Source organism: Heptranchias perlo, chromosome 8, assembly GCF_035084215.1.
Source record: "Heptranchias perlo isolate sHepPer1 chromosome 8, sHepPer1.hap1, whole genome shotgun sequence".
In the NCBI taxonomy this organism is placed as follows: domain Eukaryota; kingdom Metazoa; phylum Chordata; class Chondrichthyes; order Hexanchiformes; family Hexanchidae; genus Heptranchias; species Heptranchias perlo.
Window position 1 is genome coordinate 53566932 of NC_090332.1, and position 23350 is coordinate 53590281.

General features: G+C 43.2%; 1 protein-coding gene across 10 annotated transcripts in view; it reads left to right on the top strand.

The window, feature by feature from the left end:
* The window catches only part of zdhhc14 (zinc finger DHHC-type palmitoyltransferase 14), a 632056-nt gene that overhangs the window by 545102 nt on the left and 63604 nt on the right, over positions 1–23350 (top strand). For all 10 annotated transcript variants that reach the window (XR_010963685.1, XM_067989121.1, XM_067989120.1 and 7 more), the window contains 2 exons: positions 2664–2781; positions 15066–15196. Coding sequence is in view for 9 of the 10 variants with exons in the window: in XM_067989121.1 (XP_067845222.1) it covers positions 2664–2781; positions 15066–15196 (249 nt within the window). In the remaining variant the exon portion in view is untranslated. The remainder of the gene's footprint in view (positions 1–2663; positions 2782–15065; positions 15197–23350) is intronic.

A 23350-nucleotide genomic window follows, 5' to 3' on the forward strand; every position in this document is an offset into this window, starting at 1 on the left:
GGAAACAGTGCTGGATCCAGTTCTGGGGAATGAAGTGAGGTAGATGGAGGTAGGCCAGTCAGCCTAACATCGGTGGTGGGGAAACTGAGTCAATAATCTACGACAAAATTAATTGGCATTTGGAAAAGTATGGGCTAATAAATGAAAGTCAGCACTGATTTGTTAAAGGAAAATTCATGTTTGACTAACTCACTTGCATTCTTTAATGAAGTAACGGAGAGGGATGATGTGGTTGATGTATATATGGACTTTCAAAAGGCAGTTGACAAAGTACCACATAATAGACTTGTTAGCAAAATTAAAGCCCATGGGATTAAAGGGACAGTGGCAGTGTGGATAGAAAATTGGCTAGGGGACAGAAAAGAGAGTAATGGTGAACGGTTGTATTTCAGACTGCAGGGAAGTATTCAGTGGGGGTTTTTTTTATTCGTTCATGGGATATGGGCGTCGCTGGTGAGGCCAGCATTTATTGCCCATCCCTAATTGCCCTTGAGAAGGTGGTGGTGAGCCGCCTTCTTGAACCGCTGCAGTCCGTGTGTTGAAGGTTCTCCCACAGTGCTGTTAGGAAGGGAGTTCCAGGATTTTGACCCAGCGATGTTGTTCCCATGTGCCTGCTGTCCTTGTCCTTCTAGGTGGTAGAGGTCGTGGGTTTGGGAGGTGTTGTCGAAGAAGCCTTGGCAAGTTGCTGCAGTGCATCCTGTGACACAGACACAGTGCGCCGGTGGTGAAGGGAATGAATGTTTAGGGTGGTGGATGGGCTGCTTTGTCCTGGATGGTGTCGAGCTTCTTGAGTGTTGTTGGAGCTGCACTCATCCAGGCAAGTGGAGAGTATTCCATCACACTCCTGACTTGTGTCTTGTAGATGGTGGAAATGCTTTGGGGAATCAGGAGGTGAGTCACTCGCCGCAGAATACCCAGCCCAAGACCTGCTCTAGTAGCCACAGTATTTATGTGGCTGGTCCAGTTAAGTTTCTGTCAGTGGTGACCCCCAGGATGTTGATGGGGGATTCGGCGATGGTAATGCCATTGAATGTCAAGGGGAGGTGGTTAGACTCTCTTTTGTTGGAGATGGTCATTACCTGGCACTTGTCTGGCGCGAATGTTACTTGCCACTTATCAGCCCAAGCCTGGATGTTGTCCAGGTCTTGCTGCATGCGGGCACGGACTATTTCATTATCTGAGGGTTGCGAATGGAACTGAACACTGTGCAATCATCAGCGAACATCTGACCTTATGATGGAGAGAAGGTCATTCATGAAGCAGCTGAAGATGGTTGGGCCTAGGACACTGTCCGGAGGAACTCCTGCAGCAATGCCCTGGGGCTGAGATGATTGGCCTCCAACAACCACTACCATCTTCCTTTGTGCTAGGTATGACTCCAGCCACTGGTGTTCCCCAGGGGTCAGTATTAGCATCACTGCTCTTTTTGATATATATTAATGACCTGGACTTAGACACAGAGGGTATAATTTCAAAGCTTGCAGATGACACGAAACTTGGAAATGTAGTAAACAATGTGAAGGATAGTAACAGACTTCAGGAGGACATAGACAGACTGGTGAAATAGGAAGACACATGGCAGATGAAATTTAATGCAGAGAAGTGTGAATTGATACATTTTGGTAGGAAGAACAGCAATATAAACTAAATGTTACAATTTTAAAGGGAGTGCAGGAACAGAGACATGGGGTTCTATGTAGACAAATCTTTGAAGGTGCCAGGACAAATTGAGACGGCTGTTAAAAAAAGCATATGCGATCCTTGGCTTTATTAATAGAGACATAAAGCACAAAATCAAGGAAGTTATGCTAAACCTTTATGAAACACTGCTTAGGCCTCAGCTGGAGTATTGTGTTCAATTCTGGGTACCACATTTTAGGAAGGATGGCAAGGCCTTAGAAAGGGTACAGAAGATGAGTGTCTTCAGTTATGTGGAGAAACTGGGGCTGTTCTCCTTAGAACAGAGAAGGTTAAAGGGAGATTTAATAGAGGTGTTCAAAATCATGAAAGGTTTTTAGAGGATAGAGTAAATAAGGAGAAACAGTGGCAGATGGGACAGATTTAAGGTGATCAACAAAAGAGCCAGAGGCGACATAAAGAAACATTTTTTTACGCAGCAAGTTGTTATGATCAGGAATGCACTGCCTGAAAGGGTGGTGGAGGCAGATTCAATAGTAACTTTCGAAAGGGAATTGGATAAATACTTGAAGGGAAAAAATTTACAGTGCTACCGGGAAAGAGCAGGGGAATGGGGTTAATTGGATTGCTCATTCAAAGAGCCGGCACAGGCACGATGGGCTGAATGGCCTCCTCCTGTGCTGTACCTACTATGATATTATGATCAGGAGATATTAGGACAGGAGAGCATCTTAAAGGAGAGGAGTGAGTTAGAGAGGCAGAGAGGTTTAGGGAGGGACTTCCAGATTTAACTTGGTTAAATCTAGTGCCATGTATTTTTTTAAAAATGCCTGCTGATGTGAGTGTAAGTAAATATTACGTATTCTTGATTTCTTGGATCACAATTACTGAATGTTTTTTAACCAAATTTGTATGGGGCTTCATACCAATGAAGAAGTTAACCTGCCTAATTTGGGTGCAGTTTTTTTGTAATGCATACAGAAATCTGGTTTGAACCCTCCTGATTTTGTGCCTTTCTCGTACAGAACACTAACCGAGCAGTCAACCACAGGTATAAGCACTTTGACTGGTTATATGAACGTCTACTCATCAAGTTTGGTTCTGCCATTCCAATTCCTTCACTTCCAGACAAACAAGTTACAGGTAATAGGAAACATTTATGGTATTCATTATGGTAGTCAGTTGTTCTGCAATAATTATGAGGCAAGACCTAACATTACTTACTCCTAATGTAGAAGTGCATGGAAAGCAACTAGGAGCATAGCGTTGCACTAGTGTGCGCACAACTTTATTTTCTTTTTCTCCCTGTCCCCATAGTCCACTACTTCAGGTACACATTTATGGGGAGGCACTAAGTGTAGACCTGGCAACTTCACATAGTGGAAAAGGTGGCTAATTGATTGAGAGGTTGGAGACACAAAGTAGGGATAAAGAGAATGTAATCTGATTGGAAGAATGTAACATAAGAACAAAAGAAATAGGAGCAGGAGTAGGCCATATGGTCCCTTGAGCCTACTCTGCCTTTCAATAAGATCATGGCTGATCTACTTCAACTCCACTTTACCGCCCTATCCTCATATCCCTTGATTCAGTGTCCAAATATCCATTGATCTCAGTCTTGAATATACTCAATGACTGAACATCCACAGCCATCTGAGGTAGAGAATTCCAAAAATTCACAACCCTCTGAGTGAAGAATTTTTTTCTCATCTCGGTCCTAAATGGCTGACCTGTTACCTTGAGACTATGACCCCTAGTTCTAGACTCTCCAGCCAGGGGAAACAGCCTCTCAGCATCTACCCTGTCAAGCCCTCTAAGAATGTTATACATTTCAATGAGATCATCTCTCGTTCTTCTAAACTCCAGAGAATATAGGCCCATTCTTCTCAATCTCTCCTCACAGGACAACCTTCTCATCCCAGGAATCAATCTAGTGAACCCTCATTGCACCCCCTCTAAGGCAAGTATATTCCTTGGGTAAGGAGACCAAAACTGTACACAGTACTCCAGGTGTGGTCTCACCAGAGCCCTATACAATTGCAGCAAGACCTCCTTACTCTTATACTCCAACCCCTTTGCAATAAAGGCTAACATACCATTTGCCTTCCTAATTGCTTGTTGTACCTGCATGTTAACTTTCTGTGATTTCATGTACAAGGACACCCAAATCCCTCTGACCACCAACACTCTGCTTTAGAATTAAAAAATAAAATTGAACATAAACAGCTTTATTTGGGGGAAAATTTGTAAACCACTTAACACAGATGTAAACAATTTTACAACACCAAGTTATAGTCCAGCAATTTTATTTTAAATTCACAAGCTTTTGGAGATTTTCTCCTTCCTCAGGCAAATGTTTCAAGAGCTCCTTGAAGCCTACGCATTTATACATATAGAACAATACATGGTGTTTACAGACTGCCCCTGCAACTGCCCGTTGCCAAGGCAATCACCGTGTTCAGACAGAGAGGTGTCACCTGCAGAACCCCCGAATACACATTCAACAAAAAAACAAACAGGGAAAAAAAACAGAGAAAAAAAAACACAGAGAGAGGCAGAAACATCCGGAAGGCAGAGAGAGCCAGCAAATGACCCATTATATTAAAAACAGATAACATTTGTTCGCTGGTGGGGTAACGTGTAGCGTGACATGAACCCAAGATCCCGGTTGAGGCCGTCCTCATGGGTGCGGAACTTGGCTATCAATTTCTGCTCGACGATTTTGCGTTGTCGTGTGTCTCGAAGGCCGCCTTGGAGTACGCTTACCCGAAGGTCGGTGGATGAATGTCCATGACTGCTGAAGTGTTCCCCGACTGGGAGGGAACCCTCCTGTTTGGCGATTGTTGCGCGGTGTCCGTTCATCCGTTGTCGCAGCGTCTGCATGGTCTCGCCAATGTACCATGCTCTGGGGCATCCTTTCCTGCAACGTATGAGGTAGACAACGTTGGCCGAGTCACAGGAGTATGAACCATGCACCTGGTGGGTGGTGTCCTCTCGTGTGATGGTGGTATCTGTGTCGATGATCTGGCATGTCTTGCAGAGGTTACTGTGGCAGGGTTGTGTGGCGTCGTGGACGCTGTTCTCTTGAAAGCTAGGTAGTTTGCTGCGAACGATGGTCTGTTTGAGGTTGGGTGGCTGTTTAAAGGCGAGTAGTGGAGGTGTGGGGATGGCCATAGCGAGGTGTTTATCCTCATTGATGACATGTTGAAGGCTGCGGAGAACATGGCGTAGTTTCTCCGCTCCGGGGAAGTACTGGACGACAAAGGGTACTCTGTTGGTTGCGTCCCGTGTTAGTCTCCTGAGGAGGTCTATGCGATTTTTTGCTGTGGCCCGTCGGAACTGTCGATCGATGAGTCGAGCGTCATATCCCGTTCTTACTAGGGCGTCTTTCAGCGTCTGTAGGTGTCCATCGCGTTCCTCCTCGTCTGAGCAGACCCTGTGTATTCGCAGGGCCTGTCCATAGGGGATGGCCTCTTTGACGTGGTTAGGGTGGAAGCTGGAAAAGTGGAGCATCGTGAGGTTGTCCGTGGGCTTGCGGTAGAGTGAGGTGCTGAGGTGCCCGTCTTTGATGGAGATTCGTGTGTCCAAGAAAGAAACTGATTCTGAGGAGTAGTCCATGGTGAGCTTGATGGTGGGATGGAACTTGTTGATGTTATCGTGTAGTCTCTTTAGTGATTCCTTGCCGTGGGTCCATAGAAAGAAAATGTCGTCGATGTATCTGGTGTATAGTGTTGGTTGGAGGTCTTGTGCAGTGAAGAAGTCCTGCTCGAACTTGTGCATGAAAATGTTGGCGTATTGGGGTGCGAATTTGGTCCCCATGGCTGTTCCGTGTGTTTGGGTAAAGAACTGGTTATCGAAGGTGAAGACATTGTGATCCAGGATGAAGCGGATGAGTTGTAGGATGGCTTCCGGAGATTGGCTGTTGTTGGTGTTGAGTATTGATGCTGTCGCAGCGATGCCGTCATCGTGGGGGATACTGGTGTATAGTGCCGAGACGTCCATCGTGGTGAGAAGTGTTCCTGGTTCAACTGGTCCGTGGGTACTGAGTTTTTGTAGGAAGTCTGTAGTGTCACGACAGAAGCTGGGGGTTCCCTGTACGATGGGTTTCAGGATGCCCTCGATGTATCCAGAGAGGTTCTCACACAGGGTTCCGTTGCCTGATACGATGGGACGTCCGGGTGTGTTGGCTTTGTGTATCTTTGGGAGGCAGTAGAAGTCTCCCACGCGGGGATTACGTGGGATGAGAATGCGTAGGATGCTTTGAAGGTCTGGATCGAAGGTCTTGATCAGTTTGTTGAGCTGGTGGGTGTGTTCTTTGGTCGGATCTGCGGGTAACCGTCTGTAGTGTTCCTGGTTGTCCAGTTGTCGGTATGCTTCTTTGCAATAGTCTGTTCTGTTCTGTATGACTATGGCTCCTCCTTTGTCCGCTGGTTTGATGACGATGTTGCGGTTGGTCTTGAGAGCGTTGATGGCGTTGCGTTGTGCTCGGGTGACATTCTGGACTGTCTTCTGAGTGCGGCTGATGAATCTGGCATTGACGCATTTCCTGACAGCTTGAGCATACATGTCCAGCTGAGGGCAGCGACCCTCCGGAGGAGTCCAGTTTGACTCTTTCCTCTTCGGTTGCTGTACCGCGGATCCCTCTGTCTGCTGTTCCGGATCGTCGATTGTCTCATTGGGTTCGCTGCTGAAATCTTGGGGTTTGTGGTAGAATTCCCGGAGCCTCATTCTCCTGATGAATTCCTCTGTGTCCGCCGCGAGACTAGTGGGGTCCATTTTGGTAGTGGGGCAGAAATTGAGCCCTCGGCTGAGAACTTCGATTTCGTCTGGTTGAAGGGTGTGGTCGGATAAATTGACAATAGACTTCCCTGTGGTTGCAACCGTGGTACCAGGGGAAGCTTGGTCGTTGCTGGTGGTGATGCCGAGTTTCTCAAGCTTCCTGCTCTTGGTTTTCATGTAGGCAGCGTAGTTCCGTTGCCTCGTCTGTTTGGCGGTATAACGTAGCTGGTCTGCTGTGTCCTGAGTACAGGTTGAGAGTATGGACTCTATCTTGGTTTCGAGGTTGTGGCGTCTGCTGTAGAGTTGGTGTATGAGATGGTTGCGGAGTGTGCGAGAGGTACGGCGGCAGAGTCTCTCAGCGTAATCCGAGTTGTATGTGGACTTGAGTGGGTTCGTGATCTGGAGTCCTTTCGGGATCTTGTCTGCTTTCTTGCAGCTCTGTAAAAACTTGATGTCTGTGTCTAAATGCGCGATCTTCTTGGATATCCTTTCCACTGTGAGCCGGCAGTTTGTGGTGTCGATGGTAGTCATGATGTGGAGATGCCGGTGATGGACTGGGGTTGACAATTGTAAACAATTTTACAACACCAAGTTATAGTCCAGCAATTTTATTTTAAATTCACAAGCTTTCGGAGATTTTCTCCTTCCTACAACTCATCCGCTTCATCCTGGATCACAATGTCTTCACCTTCGATAACCAGTTCTTTACCCAAACACACGGAACAGCCATGGGGACCAAATTCGCACCCCAATACGCCAACATTTTCATGCACAAGTTCGAGCAGGACTTCTTCACTGCACAAGACCTCCAACCAACACTATACACCAGATACATCGACGACATTTTCTTTCTATGGACCCACGGCAAGGAATCACTAAAGAGACTACACGATAACATCAACAAGTTCCATCCCACCATCAAGCTCACCATGGACTACTCCTCAGAATCAGTTTCTTTCTTGGACACACGAATCTCCATCAAAGACGGGCACCTCAGCACCTCACTCTACCGCAAGCCCACGGACAACCTCACGATGCTCCACTTTTCCAGCTTCCACCCTAACCACGTCAAAGAGGCCATCCCCTATGGACAGGCCCTGCGAATACACAGGGTCTGCTCAGACGAGGAGGAACGCGATGGACACCTACAGACGCTGAAAGACGCCCTAGTAAGAACGGGATATGACGCTCGACTCATCGATCGACAGTTCCGACGGGCCACAGCAAAAAATCGCATAGACCTCCTCAGGAGACTAACACGGGACGCAACCAACAGAGTACCCTTTGTCGTCCAGTACTTCCCCGGAGCGGAGAAACTACGCCATGTTCTCCGCAGCCTTCAACATGTCATCAATGATGACGAACACCTCGCTATGGCCATCCCCACACCTCCACTACTCGCCTTTAAACAGCCACCCAACCTCAAACAGACCATCGTTCGCAGCAAACTACCTAGCTTTCAAGAGAACAGCGTCCACGACGCCACACAACCCTGCCACGGTAACCTCTGCAAGACATGCCAGATCATCGACACAGATACCACCATCACACGAGAGGACACCACCCACCAGGTGCATGGTTCATACTCCTGTGACTCGGCCAACGTTGTCTACCTCATACGTTGCAGGAAAGGATGCCCCAGAGCATGGTACATTGGCGAGACCATGCAGACGCTGCGACAACGGATGAACGGACACCGCGCAACAATCGCCAAACAGGAGGGTTCCCTCCCAGTCGGGGAACACTTCAGCAGTCATGGACATTCATCCACCGACCTTCGGGTAAGCGTACTCCAAGGCGGCCTTCGAGACACACGACAACGCAAAATCGTCGAGCAGAAATTGATAGCCAAGTTCCGCACCCATGAGGACGGCCTCAACCGGGATCTTGGGTTCATGTCACGCTACACGTTACCCCACCAGCGAACAAATGTTATCTGTTTTTAATATAATGGGTCATTTGCTGGCTCTCTCTGCCTTCCGGATGTTTCTGCCTCTCTCTGTGTTTTTTTTTCTCTGTTTTTTTTCCCTGTTTGTTTTTTTGTTGAATGTGTATTCGGGGGTTCTGCAGGTGACACCTCTCTGTCTGAACACGGTGATTGCCTTGGCAACGGGCAGTTGCAGGGGCAGTCTGTAAACACCATGTATTGTTCTATATGTATAAATGCGTAGGCTTCAAGGAGCTCTTGAAACATTTGCCTGAGGAAGGAGAAAATCTCCGAAAGCTTGTGAATTTAAAATAAAATTGCTGGACTATAACTTGGTGTTGTAAAATTGTTTACAATTGTCAACCCCAGTCCATCACCGGCATCTCCACATCACTTAACACAGAGGGATAGTATAGACCAGAGAGTCCCAGCTTTGATCCCTAGTTTCAGTTTGAATTACTTGGATCTCAGCTGGGGCAGTAGTTGGAATATAAAATTGATCTCACCAGCCCTAGTATTAGGAAGCAGAAAAAAAATCTGATGGGGTATTAAGATCTTTACGTAGAATGTACAGCACAGAAACAGGCCATTCGGCTCAACAGGCCTATGCATTGATAATGCTCCACACAAGCCTCCTCCCACCCTCCTTCATCTAACCCCATCAACATATCCTTTATTTCTTTCTCCCTCACGTATTTTATCTAGTTTCCCCGTAAATGCATCTATGCTAGTTGCCTCTCCTTGTGGTAGCAAATTCCACATTCTGTCCACTCTCTGAGTAAAGAAGTTTCTCCTGAATTCCCTATTGGATTTATTTGTGACTATCTTATATTTATGATCCCTAGTTCTGGTCTAGCAAGTGGAAACATCTTCTCTACGTCTACCCTATGAAACCCTTTCATAATTTTAAAGACCTCTATCAGGTCTCCCATCAGTCTTCTCTTTTCTAGGGAAAAGAGCCCCATCCTATTCGATCTTTCCTGATAGGTATAACCTCTCAGTTCTGGTATCAACCTAGTAAATCTTTTTTTGCGCCTTCTCCAGTGCCTCTATATCCTTTTTATCATATGGAGACCAGAACTATTCACAGCACTCCAAGTGTGGTCTAACCAAGGTTCTATACAGGTTTAATAAGTTTCATGTTTTTCAATTTTATCCCTCTAGAAATGAACCCCAGTGCTTTGTTTGCTTTTTTATGGCATCGCTATTTTTAGTGGTTGCATATCTGTTACTGCAGATCCCTCTGCTTTTCTACCTCATTTAGACTCTTATTTTCCAATGCGTATGTGGCCTCCTTGCTCTTCCTAGCGAAGTGTACCACTTCACACTTATTCATATTGAAATTCATTTGCCAATTACACGCCCATTCTGCAAGTTTATTATTGTCTTCCTGTATTTTGTCACAGTCCTCAGTATTAACAATACCCCCTCACCCCCGCCAATTTGGTGTGGTCTGCAAATTTTGAAATTGTACTTCTGACTCCTGAGACCAAATCTTTTATGTAAATGGTGAACAACAGTGGTCCCAGCACCAGTCCTTGTGGAACATCACTTCCCACCTTTCACTAGCATGAGTCATTACCTTTAACTCTACTCTCTTTTCTGTTTTGTAGCCAGTTTGCTATCCATTCTGCTACTTGTCCCCTGACTCCACATGCTCTGACCTTAGTCATGTGTCTACTATGCGGTACCTTATCAAGGGCCTTTTGAAAATCCAAATATATTACATCTACTACATAACCCTTCAATAAAGTTGGTCAAGCATGACCTTCCCTTTTGAAATCCGTGCTGACTACTCTTTAGGATATTTTTGGTTTCTAGCTGTTTTTCTATTACTTCTTTGAGTAAAGATTCCATCATCTTTCCTATCAGCGACATTAAGCTAATTGGCCTATAGTTCCCTGGACTTGTTCTATCATTTTTAAATATAGGAATCACATTAACTGTCTGCCATTCTCTGGCACTCTTCCCCTTTCTAATAAATTTTTATATATATATATATTTGTAATAGTGACAATATCTCTTCACTAATTTCTTTTAATATGCATGGATGAAATCCATGGTTTCATCCTCCCTAAGTTTGATTAGTTTATCAATTATCTCCCCCTTTTTCTCTTAAATGTCTTTTATATCTTTTTTGATCTCCTCTTCTAATGTTATGCCCACCATGTTAGTCTCCCTGGTAAATACTGAGGCAAAGTAATTATTTAATATTTCTGCCATTTCGCTGTCATTACCTGTGAGTTTATCATGTGTATACGAACATAAGAACATAAGAAATAGGATCAGGAGCAGGGCATACAGCCCCTTAAGCCAGCTCCGCCATTCAATAAGATCATGGCTGATTTTCTACCTCAAATCCACTTTCCTGCCTTATCCCCATATCCTTTGATTCCCTTAGTGTCCAATAATCTATTGATCTCAATCTTGAATATACACAACGACTGAGCATCCACAGCCCTCTGGGTAGAGAATTCTAAAGGTTCACAACCCTCTGAGTAAAGAAATTTTTCCTCATCTACGTCCTAAATGGCCGACCTCTTATTTTGAGACTATGACCCCTAGTTCTAGACGCTCCAGCCAAGGGAAACAGCCTCTCAGCATCTACCCTGTTGAGCCTTTTCGGAATTTTATACATTTCAATGAGATCACCTCTCATTCTTCTAAACTCTAGAGAATATAGACCCATTTTACTCAATCTCTTCTCATTGGACAATCCTTGGTGGCCCTATCCCTATCCTGATTTTTCTTTTGTTATTTATGTGTCTGTAGAATACTTTACTATTTCTTTTGATAGTCCTTGATAATTTAATTTCTCTTTGCCTTCCTAAGTGGTTTTTTTTTTACTTCTTTCTTAACCTTTTCATATTCTCTTTTGTCGTCCTCTCCTTTGTTATCAATGTACTTAATGTAATGCCTTTTTCTTTAGTTTCAATTTTGCCGTTATTTGTTTATTCATCCATGGTGTGTCATTATTGGCTAGTTTGTTCTTGCTTTTTAGTGGGATATATTTCTCCTGGACCTCTTGATCACCGTTTTAAATGTTTCCCACAGTTGTTCTATTTCTTTGTTTGTCTGTAAAATTTTTCCAGTTTATTTTCCCTTGTTCTATTCTCATCCCCTTAAAATCAGCTTTTTTCCAATTTATTACTTTGGTCTTTGTCTAACGTTTGGTCTTTGTCTTCTCAGTCTTCATCTTAAACCGTATTATGTTGTGATCGCTATTGCCTAGATGTTCCCCTGCACTTACTTCTCTCATCTGTTGTAGTTAATTTCCCATTACTAGATCCAGCAGTGCTTCCTCTCTTGTTTGGCTTTTTACATAGTGGGAAAGAAAGGAGTCCTGTACACATTGTTAAAAACTCCATTCTATGTTTCCCTTTACCTACCTCTTTTTGCCAGTTTATTTGGGGGTAGATAAAATCTCCCATGATTATTATTCTATTTCCTTTACTCATTTCGCATATTTGCTTACATATTTCTTCCTCCAGTTTCTTTCCACTATTAGATGGTTTGTAGTATACCCCTATTAGCGTGATCGATCCCTTATCTTTTATTTCAAGCCATATGGATTCTGTTTCTAGCCTTCTGTTAATGTCTCTTTTTTTTCTATTGCCATTATGTTATCTCTAATTAGTACAGCTACTCCACCCTCTCTTTTTCCTTCCCTATCCTTTCTGATTATGTTATAACCTGCAATATTTAGTTGCCAGTCCTGTTCTTTATGTAGCCATGATTCAGTTATTCCTACTACATCTGGTTCCTCGCTTCAAATTATTGCCTCCAGTTCCCCCGTTTTATTTTGAATGCTGTGTACAATGCTATACAGGCAGTTTAATTCGTCTTTATTAGGTGTTCTTTTCATTTTTTTTTAAACAGTCCTTTTATACTTCTGTTTTATGACTGTATTTGTTCCTTCACTGGTAATGTTATCTTTATTCCTTACCCTGGTCTGACCTTTACACTCACCTCCTGTTCCTTTTATCTTTAGGCTTTTGTTATTGCTACCAGATCCCTCCCCCATGTTGCTTGTTTAAAGCCTTATCCACCATCCTATTTATCCTTTCCACTAGGACTCTGGTCCCATTCCGGTTCAGGTGGAGCCCATCCTAACGGTACAGCTCCTTCCTATCCCAGTACTGGTGCCAGTGTCCCATGAAATGGACATGATCTGATAAATTTAGAATCAAGAAAAGAAACCTGAGGCACAGGCAATCACTTAAAACCAAAACTCCCCCGCTCTTCTTCGAATAGTGCCGTGGGATATTTTAGGTCCAACCAAGAGGGCAGATGTGGCCTTGGTTCAATGTCTCATCCAAAATACGGCACCTTCGACAGTGCAGCACTCCCTCAGTACCGCTCCAGTCTCTTGAATGGGATTATCATAGAATCATAGAAAATTTACGGCACAGAAGAAGGCCATTTGGCTCATTGTGTCCGCTCCGGCCGAAAATGAGCCACCCAGCTTAGTTCCACTTTCCAGCGCTTGGTCCATACTCTTATAGGCTACAGCACTTCAGGTGCACATCCAGTACTTTTTAAATGAGTTGAGGTTTCTGCCTCTACCACCCTTTCAGGCAGTGAGTTCCAGACCCCTACCACCCTCTAGGTGAAAAATTTTTTCCTCAGCTCCCCTCTAATCCTTCTACCATAGAATCATAGAAAGGTTACAGCACGGAAGGAGGCCATTCAGCTCATCGAGTGCACGCTGGCTCTATGCAAGAGCAATCCAGCTAATCCCACTCCCCCACCCTATCCCTGTAGCCCTGCAAATGTTTTCCTTTCAAGTACTTATCCAGTTCCCTTTTGAAGGCCATGATTGAATCTGCCTCCACTACCCCCTCGGGCAGTACATTCCAGATCCTAACCACTTGCTGTGTAAAAATGTTTTTCCTCATTTCACCGTTGCTTCTTTTGCCAGTCACCTTAAATCTATGTCCTCTGGTTCTTGACCTTTCCACCAGTGGGAACAGTTTCTCTCTATCTACTCTGTCTAGACCCTTCATGATTTTGAATGCCTCTATCAAATCTCCTCGCAACCATCCAAGGAGAACAACCTCAGCTTCTCCAGTCTATCCACGTAACTAAAGTCCCTCATCGCTGGAATCATTCCAGTAAATCTCTTCTGTACCCTCTCCGAGGCCTTCACATCTTTCCTAAAGTGTGGTGCCCAGAACTGGACACAATACTCCAGCTTTGGCCGAACCAGTGTTTTATAAAGGTTCATCATGACTTCCATACTTTTGTACTCTATGCTTCTATTTATAAAGCCCAAGAGCCCGTTTGCTTTTTTAACCGCTTTCTCAAACTGCCCTCCCACCTTCAACGATTTGTGCACATACACCCCCAGATCTCTCTGTTCCTGTACCCCTTTTAGAGTTGTGCCCTCTAGTTTATATTGCCTCTCCTTGTTCTTCCTACTGAAATGTATCACTTCGCATTTTTCTGCGTTAAATTTCATCTGCCATGTGTCCGCCCATGCCACCAGCCTGTCTATACCTTCTTGTAGTCTATCACTATCCTCCTCGCTGTTTTGTGTCATCTGTAAATTTTGGAATAGTGCCCTGTACACCCAAGTCCAAGTAATTAATGTATATCAAAAAAAGCAGTAGTCCTAGCACCGACCCCTGGGGAACACCACTGTACACCTCCTTCCAGTCCAATAAATAACCGTTCACCATTACTCTTTGTTTCCTGTCACTTAGCCAATTTTGTACCCATGTTGCTACTGCCCCCTTTATTCCATGGGCCGCAATCTTGATAATAAGCTTACCATGCAGCACTTCATCAAACTCCTTTTGAAAGTCCATATACACCACATCAATTGCATTGCCCTCATCTACCCTCTCTGTTACCTCATCAAAAAACTCTATCAAGTTAGTTAAATACAATTTGCCTTCAACAAATCCGTGCTGGCTTTCACTACTCAATCCACACTCATCCAAGTGACTGTTAATTCTGTCCTGGATTATCGTTTCTAAAAGTTTCCCCACCACTGTGGTTAAACTGATTGGCTTATAGTTGCTGGGTTTATTCTTATACCCTTTTTTGAATAAGGATGTAACATTTGCAGCTCTCTAGTCCTCTGGCACCACCCCCGTATCTACAGATGTTTGGAAGATTATGGCCAGTACCTCTGCAATTTCCACCCTTACTTCCCTCAGCAACCTAGGACGCATTCCATCTGGACCGGGTGACTTATCTACTTTAAGTACAGCTAGCCTTTCTAGTACATCTTGTTTATCAATTTTTAGCTCATCTGGTATCTCAACTATATCTTCCTCTGGCAGCATCTTCTTCCTTGGTAAAGACATGGTAAAAATTAGGTGGCTAAATCATGATTAGGTTCTGCCGAGCTTGAGTTTTTAAAAACCTAAGAGACTATAGGAAGAAACAAAGGAGTTGGAGTTCCACAGCTTTGAGATCCTGGGGAATAATGTGTTTGGAGGAGAACGTGCAATATTGAGTACAAAAATGTGATTAATTTCTGCTGAAATAAGAATACACCGAAGTAGAACTATGAAGCTTGGAGAATAATCCAAAACAACTTCTGTCGGATAATCAGTGGGTTCATCCAGTTTAGTTCTAATTATGTGTAGGGAATTTTTGTGAATTGTTTGTCATTTAGCACTTGCCTGTATTTTCTGAGGGTTTATGCTGTGAAATTGGTTTTGAAATTTGACATTATTGAGACATGTTCATTTGGTTCAATCTGATAAAGGACGCTTTGAAGAGGAATTCATTAAGATGCGAATGGAGAGGTTGCAGGGTTGGATGAACAGAATGTGTCATCATCCTGTCATTTCAAACAGTGAGGTCTTCCAGCTCTTCATCACTTATCGGGATGAAAAGGTAGGAAAAATAAGGAAACTGAATAGTTAGCAATGAGAAGATGGCATTTTGTTAAAATGAAGATTTTTTAAAAAATGGTTAAAGGAATATTCAAAAATATTTATTTATATCTTAATAAGAGACCATAAGAGATGGGAGCAGGAGTAGGCCATTCGGCCCCTCGAGCCTGCTCCGCCATTCAATGAGATCATGGCTGATCTGATTTTTACCTCAACTCCACTTTCACGCCCTTTCCCCATATCCCTTGACTCCCTTGCTGATCAAAAATTTGTCTAACTCAGCCTTGAATGCATTCAATGACTCAGCCTCCACAGCTTTTTGGGGTAAAGAATTCCAAAGATTCACGACCCTCTGGGAGAAGAAATTCCTCCTCATTTCCGTCTTAAACGGGCGACCCCTTATTCTGAGACTATGCCCCGTAGTTTTAGATTCTCCCATGAGAATCTCAGCATCTACCCTATCAAGTCCCCACAGAAGCTTGTATGTTTCAATAAGATCGTCTCATTAATATTAGTATCTTGCAGTTCTAATAATTTAAAAATTATCTTTGATCAGTCATTTAATTTTTTAATTACCCAGTGGCTGTCATGTGTAACTAGATGATTGCAGCCATTACCCTGCTCCCATGCTCACTTTTGGAGGGATGAGGTGAAAAAACAATTTGGAGGGGATTTCTTTTTTGTATTAATGATGCCAGAGCTTGACCCCGAGGTGAGGGAGTGCTGGACTTGATTCCCACATCATTGTGCCTTGTTTTACACTCTGAAAGTGAGAATTGGTAAGAGGATAATGTTTGAAATGGGCTTGATACAAGTTCCCCTTTATATCATTACTCCAATTTTAGTGAACATGCATCACTGGATAATAAAAAATACTATTACAAACTGTAGCAATTATAGATGATTCTAAATAGCATTTTTACAACCTATAACATGATTAGTACAATTCGGTGAACTGTTGCTCATAGAGGAAAAAGACTGGTGTATTCAGTTTTCCTATTGTATATGCTTATACTGCAAGCTAAAATTCAAGGATGTAAATCTGTTTCAAATCATCTACAATGTTATTTTTAAAATTAAATTTGTGTTAAAAGTTAAATACTGGCACCCCTGATATCCTAGTGGGTAAAAAGTACCGCACAGAGTTTGCTCTTCATTTTGCCATTTGTAGCAACAACACCATATAGAAATAGTTTACGCAAGGTAAAAGGATCGATTTGGAGACCGCAAAGCAGCTATTTTAAATAGCTTATTATCTGTGCAAACAACCTACCACTCTGAATAAATGCATAGATGTCTGAAAAAAAAGTAGATTCAGTTTAAAATGATCATCTCTTGCAAGACCTCTTGTGACTTTCTCACATTTGCACATAGAATTTTAATTCAAATTCAAGCAAATTCTCCATTTCTCCTTTAAAGGTATTCCATCAAGAATTTCCTTGGTGAGCTCTAGTTTATTAAAGTTCTAATAATTGGGATTGAAAGCTGCAGGTTGTAGAAAAGTAAGACAGGTTCTGTTCTCCCTCTGCTGAATTCAGCATACCACACGATGAAAAATATTCTCATTGGCAGAATTTGACAGTACACCCAGCTCCCATAGCACCAGAGAAGGAACAAAACTCATACTGCAAGCCATAACTTGATTCTTTTTTTTAACAACATGTAAAAATAGAATTTAAAAAGCTACTGCTCACCATGGAGCTTTTTTGAAGATGTGGAGAATTTACTGTAAGTTGACTTGAATTCCATGTTGCAGTTTCAATAAGCATGCTCTTTTGGTTGACTGTCAATTTAAGAGCAGACTTGGTGCTAAAATGTTTCACATTCAGTTAAATTCAGTGTAACATTAATCCTGATAAGACATCAATTTTTTTGAAGTGTTTGCATATTTTCCCCTTCCCAACCCTGCCAGAAAATGTCATTGACTCTTTGCTGAGATATGGTTCCATATCTGCTGGATATCATTTGATATCTCTCAAAAGTGGCCATTCTTAATAAACAGGCCTGGACAATGAAAATTGGCAGGCTATTAAACTGTGAATGGCATCACAGCTGAGCCTGATCTTGTTGACACATGCACTTTTAGCAGAGGCATTGGATATTAGTTGTGATGAGAAACTCCAGCTGATAGATTTCCCCCCTCCCCCCTCACCTCCCCTAACCCAGAGCACTAGTCCTACTACTATCCTAATTGAGATTAGTCAACTTGACACAGACTGAGGATCAAAGTTAGGACCTTTCTGGTCTTCATAGCAGTTGCTCGCCTTCTTGGCCTACTGAGCAATTGGGACACATGTTGATTTATTCTTCTTTTTCTTTATGTCTCCATGCCTGCTCTCCTATTATAGAAAGGATATTATTAAACTAGAAAGAGTGCAGAAAAGATTTACTAGGATGCTACCGGGACTTGATGGTTTGACTTATAGGGAGAGGTTGGATAGACTGAGACTTTTTTCCCTGGAGAGTAGGAGGTTTCGGGGTGATCTTATAGAAGTCTATAAAATAATGAGGGGCATAGATAAGGTAGATAGTCAAAATCTTTTCCCAAAGGTAGGGGAGTCTATAACGAGGGGACATAGATTTAAGGTGAGAGGGCAGAGATACAAAAGGGTCCAGAGGAGCAATTTTTTTATTCAAAGTGTGGTGAGTGTCTGGAACGAGCTGCCAGAGGCAGTAGTAGAGGCGGGTACAATTTTGTCTTTTAAAAAGCATTTGAACAGTTACATGGGTAAGATGGGTGTAGAGGGATATGGGCCAAGTGCAGGCAACTGGGACTAGCTTAGTGGTATAAACTGGGCGACATGGACATGTTGGGCCGAAGGGCCTGTTTCCATGTTGTAAAATTCTATGATTCTATTGTGTACAATTTCTCAGACAGAAAGACAAACTATACTAGTCTACTTCCAGCCCTCTGCTAATTCCCATGCTGAAACCAGCTCCTGTGAGGTTTGCAAAATAGCCCAAAATGACTTGCCCTCAGGTTAGCACCATGTTGACAGCTCAGCTGAGATCAGAAGTTTGCCATGTGGGGGTGCACTCTCTTTATGGACAGTTTCACATTCTTTTTGAAACTCTTGTTTTAATGACTAGTAATTGAGCTCATTAAACTAACCAAACACCGAGCTAAGGGTGGAGAGTGTTGTATGGAGCAGTCGCGTCCAATAGGCGATTACGCCACTTCACGGACTCCCAGGCCGCCTGCGATTTCTGCGGCCTGGACGAGTCCGTGTTTCATTTGTTCACCGGGTGTGGAAGACTGCAGCCCCTGTTTGATTATTTGGAGGGGCTGCTCCTCAAGTTCTGGCTGCACTTCAGTCCCACTCTCCTGATCTTTGGCCGCCCGGTGAGTCCTCGTGGGCCTGCTCCTGGGCCTGTCCAAGGTGGCCATCCACAGGTCCAGGTTGGTCGTGGCCCGTGGGGGCGGTCGCTCAGACTGTCTGCCTCTCTTCCGTGGAATTCTCCGCGCCCGGGTGGCCCTGGAGATGGAGCATGCGGTGTCTGCCGGCACACTTGAGGCTTTCCATGACCGGTGGGCACTGCAGGGGCTGGAGTGCATCCTGGACCGGGATAATAAAATTATGATTTGACACTTGGTTTTGGTTTTCTTTGGTTGCACATAAACACACCCTAAACCTTATCAAAGGGGGGGCCTAAAAACACAAAAAAAAACACCGAGCTAAGAGCCTATTACTTTGTTCCTCTACCCAGATAACTTGGAAGAGTGCATTTACTATGCAAGTTTAACGTCAGTGTGAAGTGATTTTTCAACTTTGCACCAGTGCTAATTTAGCAGTGTAGGGCTTGATGTGACTCCAGACTGAAGACTCCCTGGAGTTGTTGATCTCATACAAATTTGGTACATGGAATTTAAATCCATAGTTAAACCTGGTTTGTAAAGTGATAGGATTCTTTTCGACCTCTTGGGCACTTTGTAAACCTGCCTAACCTTAATTTAAATATTTATAGAGCAGAGTTTCTCCCCTCCCTGAGAGCAGGGATTCTTTCCTCCCTGCACTCTAAACATTTAAATTTCTAACTTTTAGGAGCTCTGTAGCCAGGCATGTGCAGAGCAGTCTTCTAATTATGACAGTTAAATTTCCAGCCCAGCAGGAGCCAAGCACTGTCTGCCTGGCTTGAACCTGAACTGTAGCTATTGATATCAGCTAGTGTAAATGCACCCTGAGAAACACTACCTAGGATTAAGAAAAGAACTCTGTTTTTGATACTGTTGCCTATTGATTTTTGGTAAGTAACGTGACACCACAAGTGAATACTCTTTTTCCAAGTTAATTTTAATAGGTTTGTAGTACAATTTATATTCAATTAAAAAAATGTAAGTGCTCCTTAGTACCATAGTATCTTAAAATGAAAGAGTTTGCTGAGATTTTTTTACAAATGGTTTCTTGTGGGTACTAGACCTGTACTGCAAGTACAAGTGCCAAGTTTTTTTTTTCTGTTCTCTTTTTAGTCACTTTCCCTTCATATCTGTGATACTCCGAAAAATAAATTTCCTGACCTCCATATAGAGGCACATTTTTTCATGGATTTCATGATTTCCCATCCAAATAATTTCCTTTTCTGGTTTGCTAAACAAGCTGAGCTGGTTCTGAGTGACTTAGGGTCTGTGTTCTGAATTACCAGTGTTGCCCAATACATTAACCACACATGGCTAATTGGGAATTCAGATATGGCTAATTCCATTTTTGATTAAATTTAAAAAATGAGTAATTGACACCATCGTTGGGCATGTGATCTCAATACTCATTTGCACGGCGTATGCATATGTACTTTAACCTTTTTGTATGTTTCTTGGTAAAATGGTTCAAAAAGCAGAGTTTTAACTGTTTATTGTTTGTTGTGTGTGCTTTACTTCCTTGGTTACTGTTTTTCTTGTCTGCTAAAATGGTGTGTAATAGGGGTGAAAACAGCAGATTTCAGCACCATGGAAATACCAATAGCATTGTATGGAGAGAGGAGTTGTCATCGTGGTCAGCTTGACCAATAACAACTCCAGGTCAGCAGAAGAAAGCAAGCCCAGCTAGTAGCAAGCAGCTCCAACAGGACTAGTCATGGCAAAGGGCAAGCAGCATCCAACTTCTGGATGGAGAGTAGGGTGGGTCTACAAATGCTGACTTGTGCAAGTCGGCATTCGCAACAATCAGCGTGGATACGAAATTGGCTAAAGGGCAGTTTTTCAGACTGGAGGGAAGTATACAGTGGTGACCCCAATGGTCGGTATTAGGACCATTGCTCTTTTTGACGTCTATTAATGACCTGGACTTGGGTATACAGGGCATCATTTCAAAGTTTGCAGATGACATAAAGTTTGGAAAAGTAGTAAACAGTGAGGAAGATAGTAGTAGACTTCAAGTGGACATGGACAGACTGGTGAAATGGGCAGTCACATGGCAGACCATATTTAATACAGAGAATTGTGAAGTACTGCTCGCAATTGCTGGATAAAAAACTAGAAGTTGCACTATATGTGCTGTGTCTGATAAATCCATGCCAGAATTGCAAGCTTTTGTGAAAGAGAAAGACTGCAAAGTTTTGCACTTATTGTGGTAGATTTTTGTGAAGAAAATACACATTTACCTGTATTGTGCGTAAGGCATTTTCTACTAAAATCACACTGGTGCATGTGGCTAAAATAGTGTCGCCATAGCCATGCCTGTGGCTATTCAGTGATTTTCTATTGGACAACACTGTGTTATAACATAAATATAATTATGCATACTTTCTCAATCAGTATGTTTCCTGCCCAACTAGGAAGGAAGCCATTCTGGATCTAGTTCTGGGGAATCAAGTGGGGCAAGTGGAGCATGTTTCAGTGGTAGAGCATTTGGGTAACGGTGATCACAATAGCATTAGGTTTAGAGTAGTTATGGAAAAGGACCAGTAACAATCAAACGTAAAAATACTCAACTGGAGGAGGACTAATTTCAGTGAGTTGAAAAAGGGATCTGGCCCTGTTGAATTGGAATCAAAGATTGGCAGGTAAAACAGTAAATGGGCAATGGGAGGCCTTCAAATAGGAGATAGTTCGGGTACAGACGAAACACATTCCACGAGGGGGAAAGCTAGAGCTTCCTGGAAGACTAAAGGTATAGAGATTAAAATGAAAAAGGAAGTTTATGATAAATGTCAGGTTCACAATGCAGTAGAGAACCAAGTTGAATACAAAAAGTGCAGAGGAGCACGGAAAAAGGAAATAAGAGGGCCAAAGAGAATGTATGAGAATAGATTAGTGGGTAACATAAAAGCCAGTGCTAAAGTCTTTTATAAACATATAAAGATAGTCAAAGGAAGGTTGGGGCTGAATAGGGATCAAAAAGATCATCTTGTGGAGGCAGAGGGCATGGCTGAGGTGCTGTATGAGTACTTTGCATCTGTCATCACAAAACAAGAGGATGCTGCCAATGTCACAATAAAGGAGAAGATAGATAAAAGGGAAGTGCTTAAAATTTTGGCAACGCTCAAAGTAGAAAAGTCACCTGGTCCAGATGGGGTGCACCCGACTGAGCGAAGTAAGGGTAGAAATAGCAAGAGACTCTGGCCACAATCTTCCAATCCTCCTTAGATATGGGAGTGGTGCTGGAACCCTGGAGGGTTGCAAATGTTACACCCATGTTCAAAAACGGGGAGAGGGATAAACCAGGTAACTACAGGTCCGTCAGCCGAACGTGGTGGGGAAACTTTTGGAGACAATAATACGGGACAAAATTAATTGTCACTTGGAAAAACATGGGTTAATCAATGACGGCCAGCACAGATTTGTTAAAGGCAAATCGTGTTGGACTAACTTAATGGATGAAGTAATGGAAATGGTTCATGAGGGTAGTGCAGTTGGTGTTGTGTATATGGACTTTCAAAAGGTTTTTGATAAACTACCACAAAATAAACTTGTTAGCAAGATTGAAGCTCATGGGATTAGAGGGGCAGTGGCAGCGTGGATACGAAATTGGCTAAAGGGCAGTTTTTCAGACTGGAGGGAAGTATACAGTGGTGACCCCAATGGTCGGTATTAGGACCATTGCTCTTTTTGACGTCTATTAATGACCTGGACTTGGGTATACAGGGCATCATTTCAAAGTTTGCAGATGACATAAAGTTTGGAAAAGTAGTAAACAGTGAGGAAGATAGTAGTAGACTTCAAGTGGACATGGACAGACTGGTGAAATGGGCAGTCACATGGCAGACCATATTTAATACAGAGAAGTGTGAAGTGATGCATTTTGGAAGGAAGAATGAGGAGAGGCAATATAAACTAAATCATAGAATCATAAAATCATAGAAAGGTTACAGCACGGAAGGAGGCCATTCGGCACATCGAGTCTGCACCAGCTCTATGCATGAGCAATCCAGCTAGTCCCACTCCCCTGCCCTATCCCCATAGCCCTGCAATGCCCTCTGGTTCTTGACCCTTCAGCCAATGGGAACAGTTTCTCTCTATCCACTCTGATCCTTCATGATTTTGAACACCTCTATCAAATCTCCTCGCATCCGTCTCTGTTCCAAGGAGAACAGGGCAAGGATGGGTACATGGGACTGGGATGTTATAGCTATTACTGAAATATGGCTAAGGGAGGGGCAGGACTGGCAGCTCAATGTTCCAGGGTACAGATGCTATAGGAAAGATAGAGCAGGAGGTAAGAGAGGAGGGGGAGTTGCGTTCTTGATTAGGGAGAACATCACAGCAGTAGTGAGAGGGGATATATCCGAGGGTTCGCCCACGGAGTCTATATGGGTAGAACTGAAAAATAAGAAGGGAGAGATCACTTTGATAGGATTGTACTACAGACCCCCAAATAGTCAACGGGAAATTGAGGAGCAAATATGTAAGGAGATTACAGACAGCTGCAAAAAAAATAGGGTGGTAATAGTAGGGGACTTTAACTTTCCCAACATTGACTGGGACAGCCATAGCATCAGGGGCTTGGATGGAGAGAAATTTGTTGAGTGTATTCAGGAGGAATTTCTCATTCAGTATGTGGATGGCCCGACTAGAGAGGGGGCAAAACTTGACCTCCTCTTGGGAAATAAGGAAGGGCAGGTGACAGAAGTGTTAGTGAGGGATCACTTTGGGACCAGTGATCATAATTCCATTAGTTTTAAGATAGCTATGGAGAATGATATGTCTGGCCCAAAAGTTAAA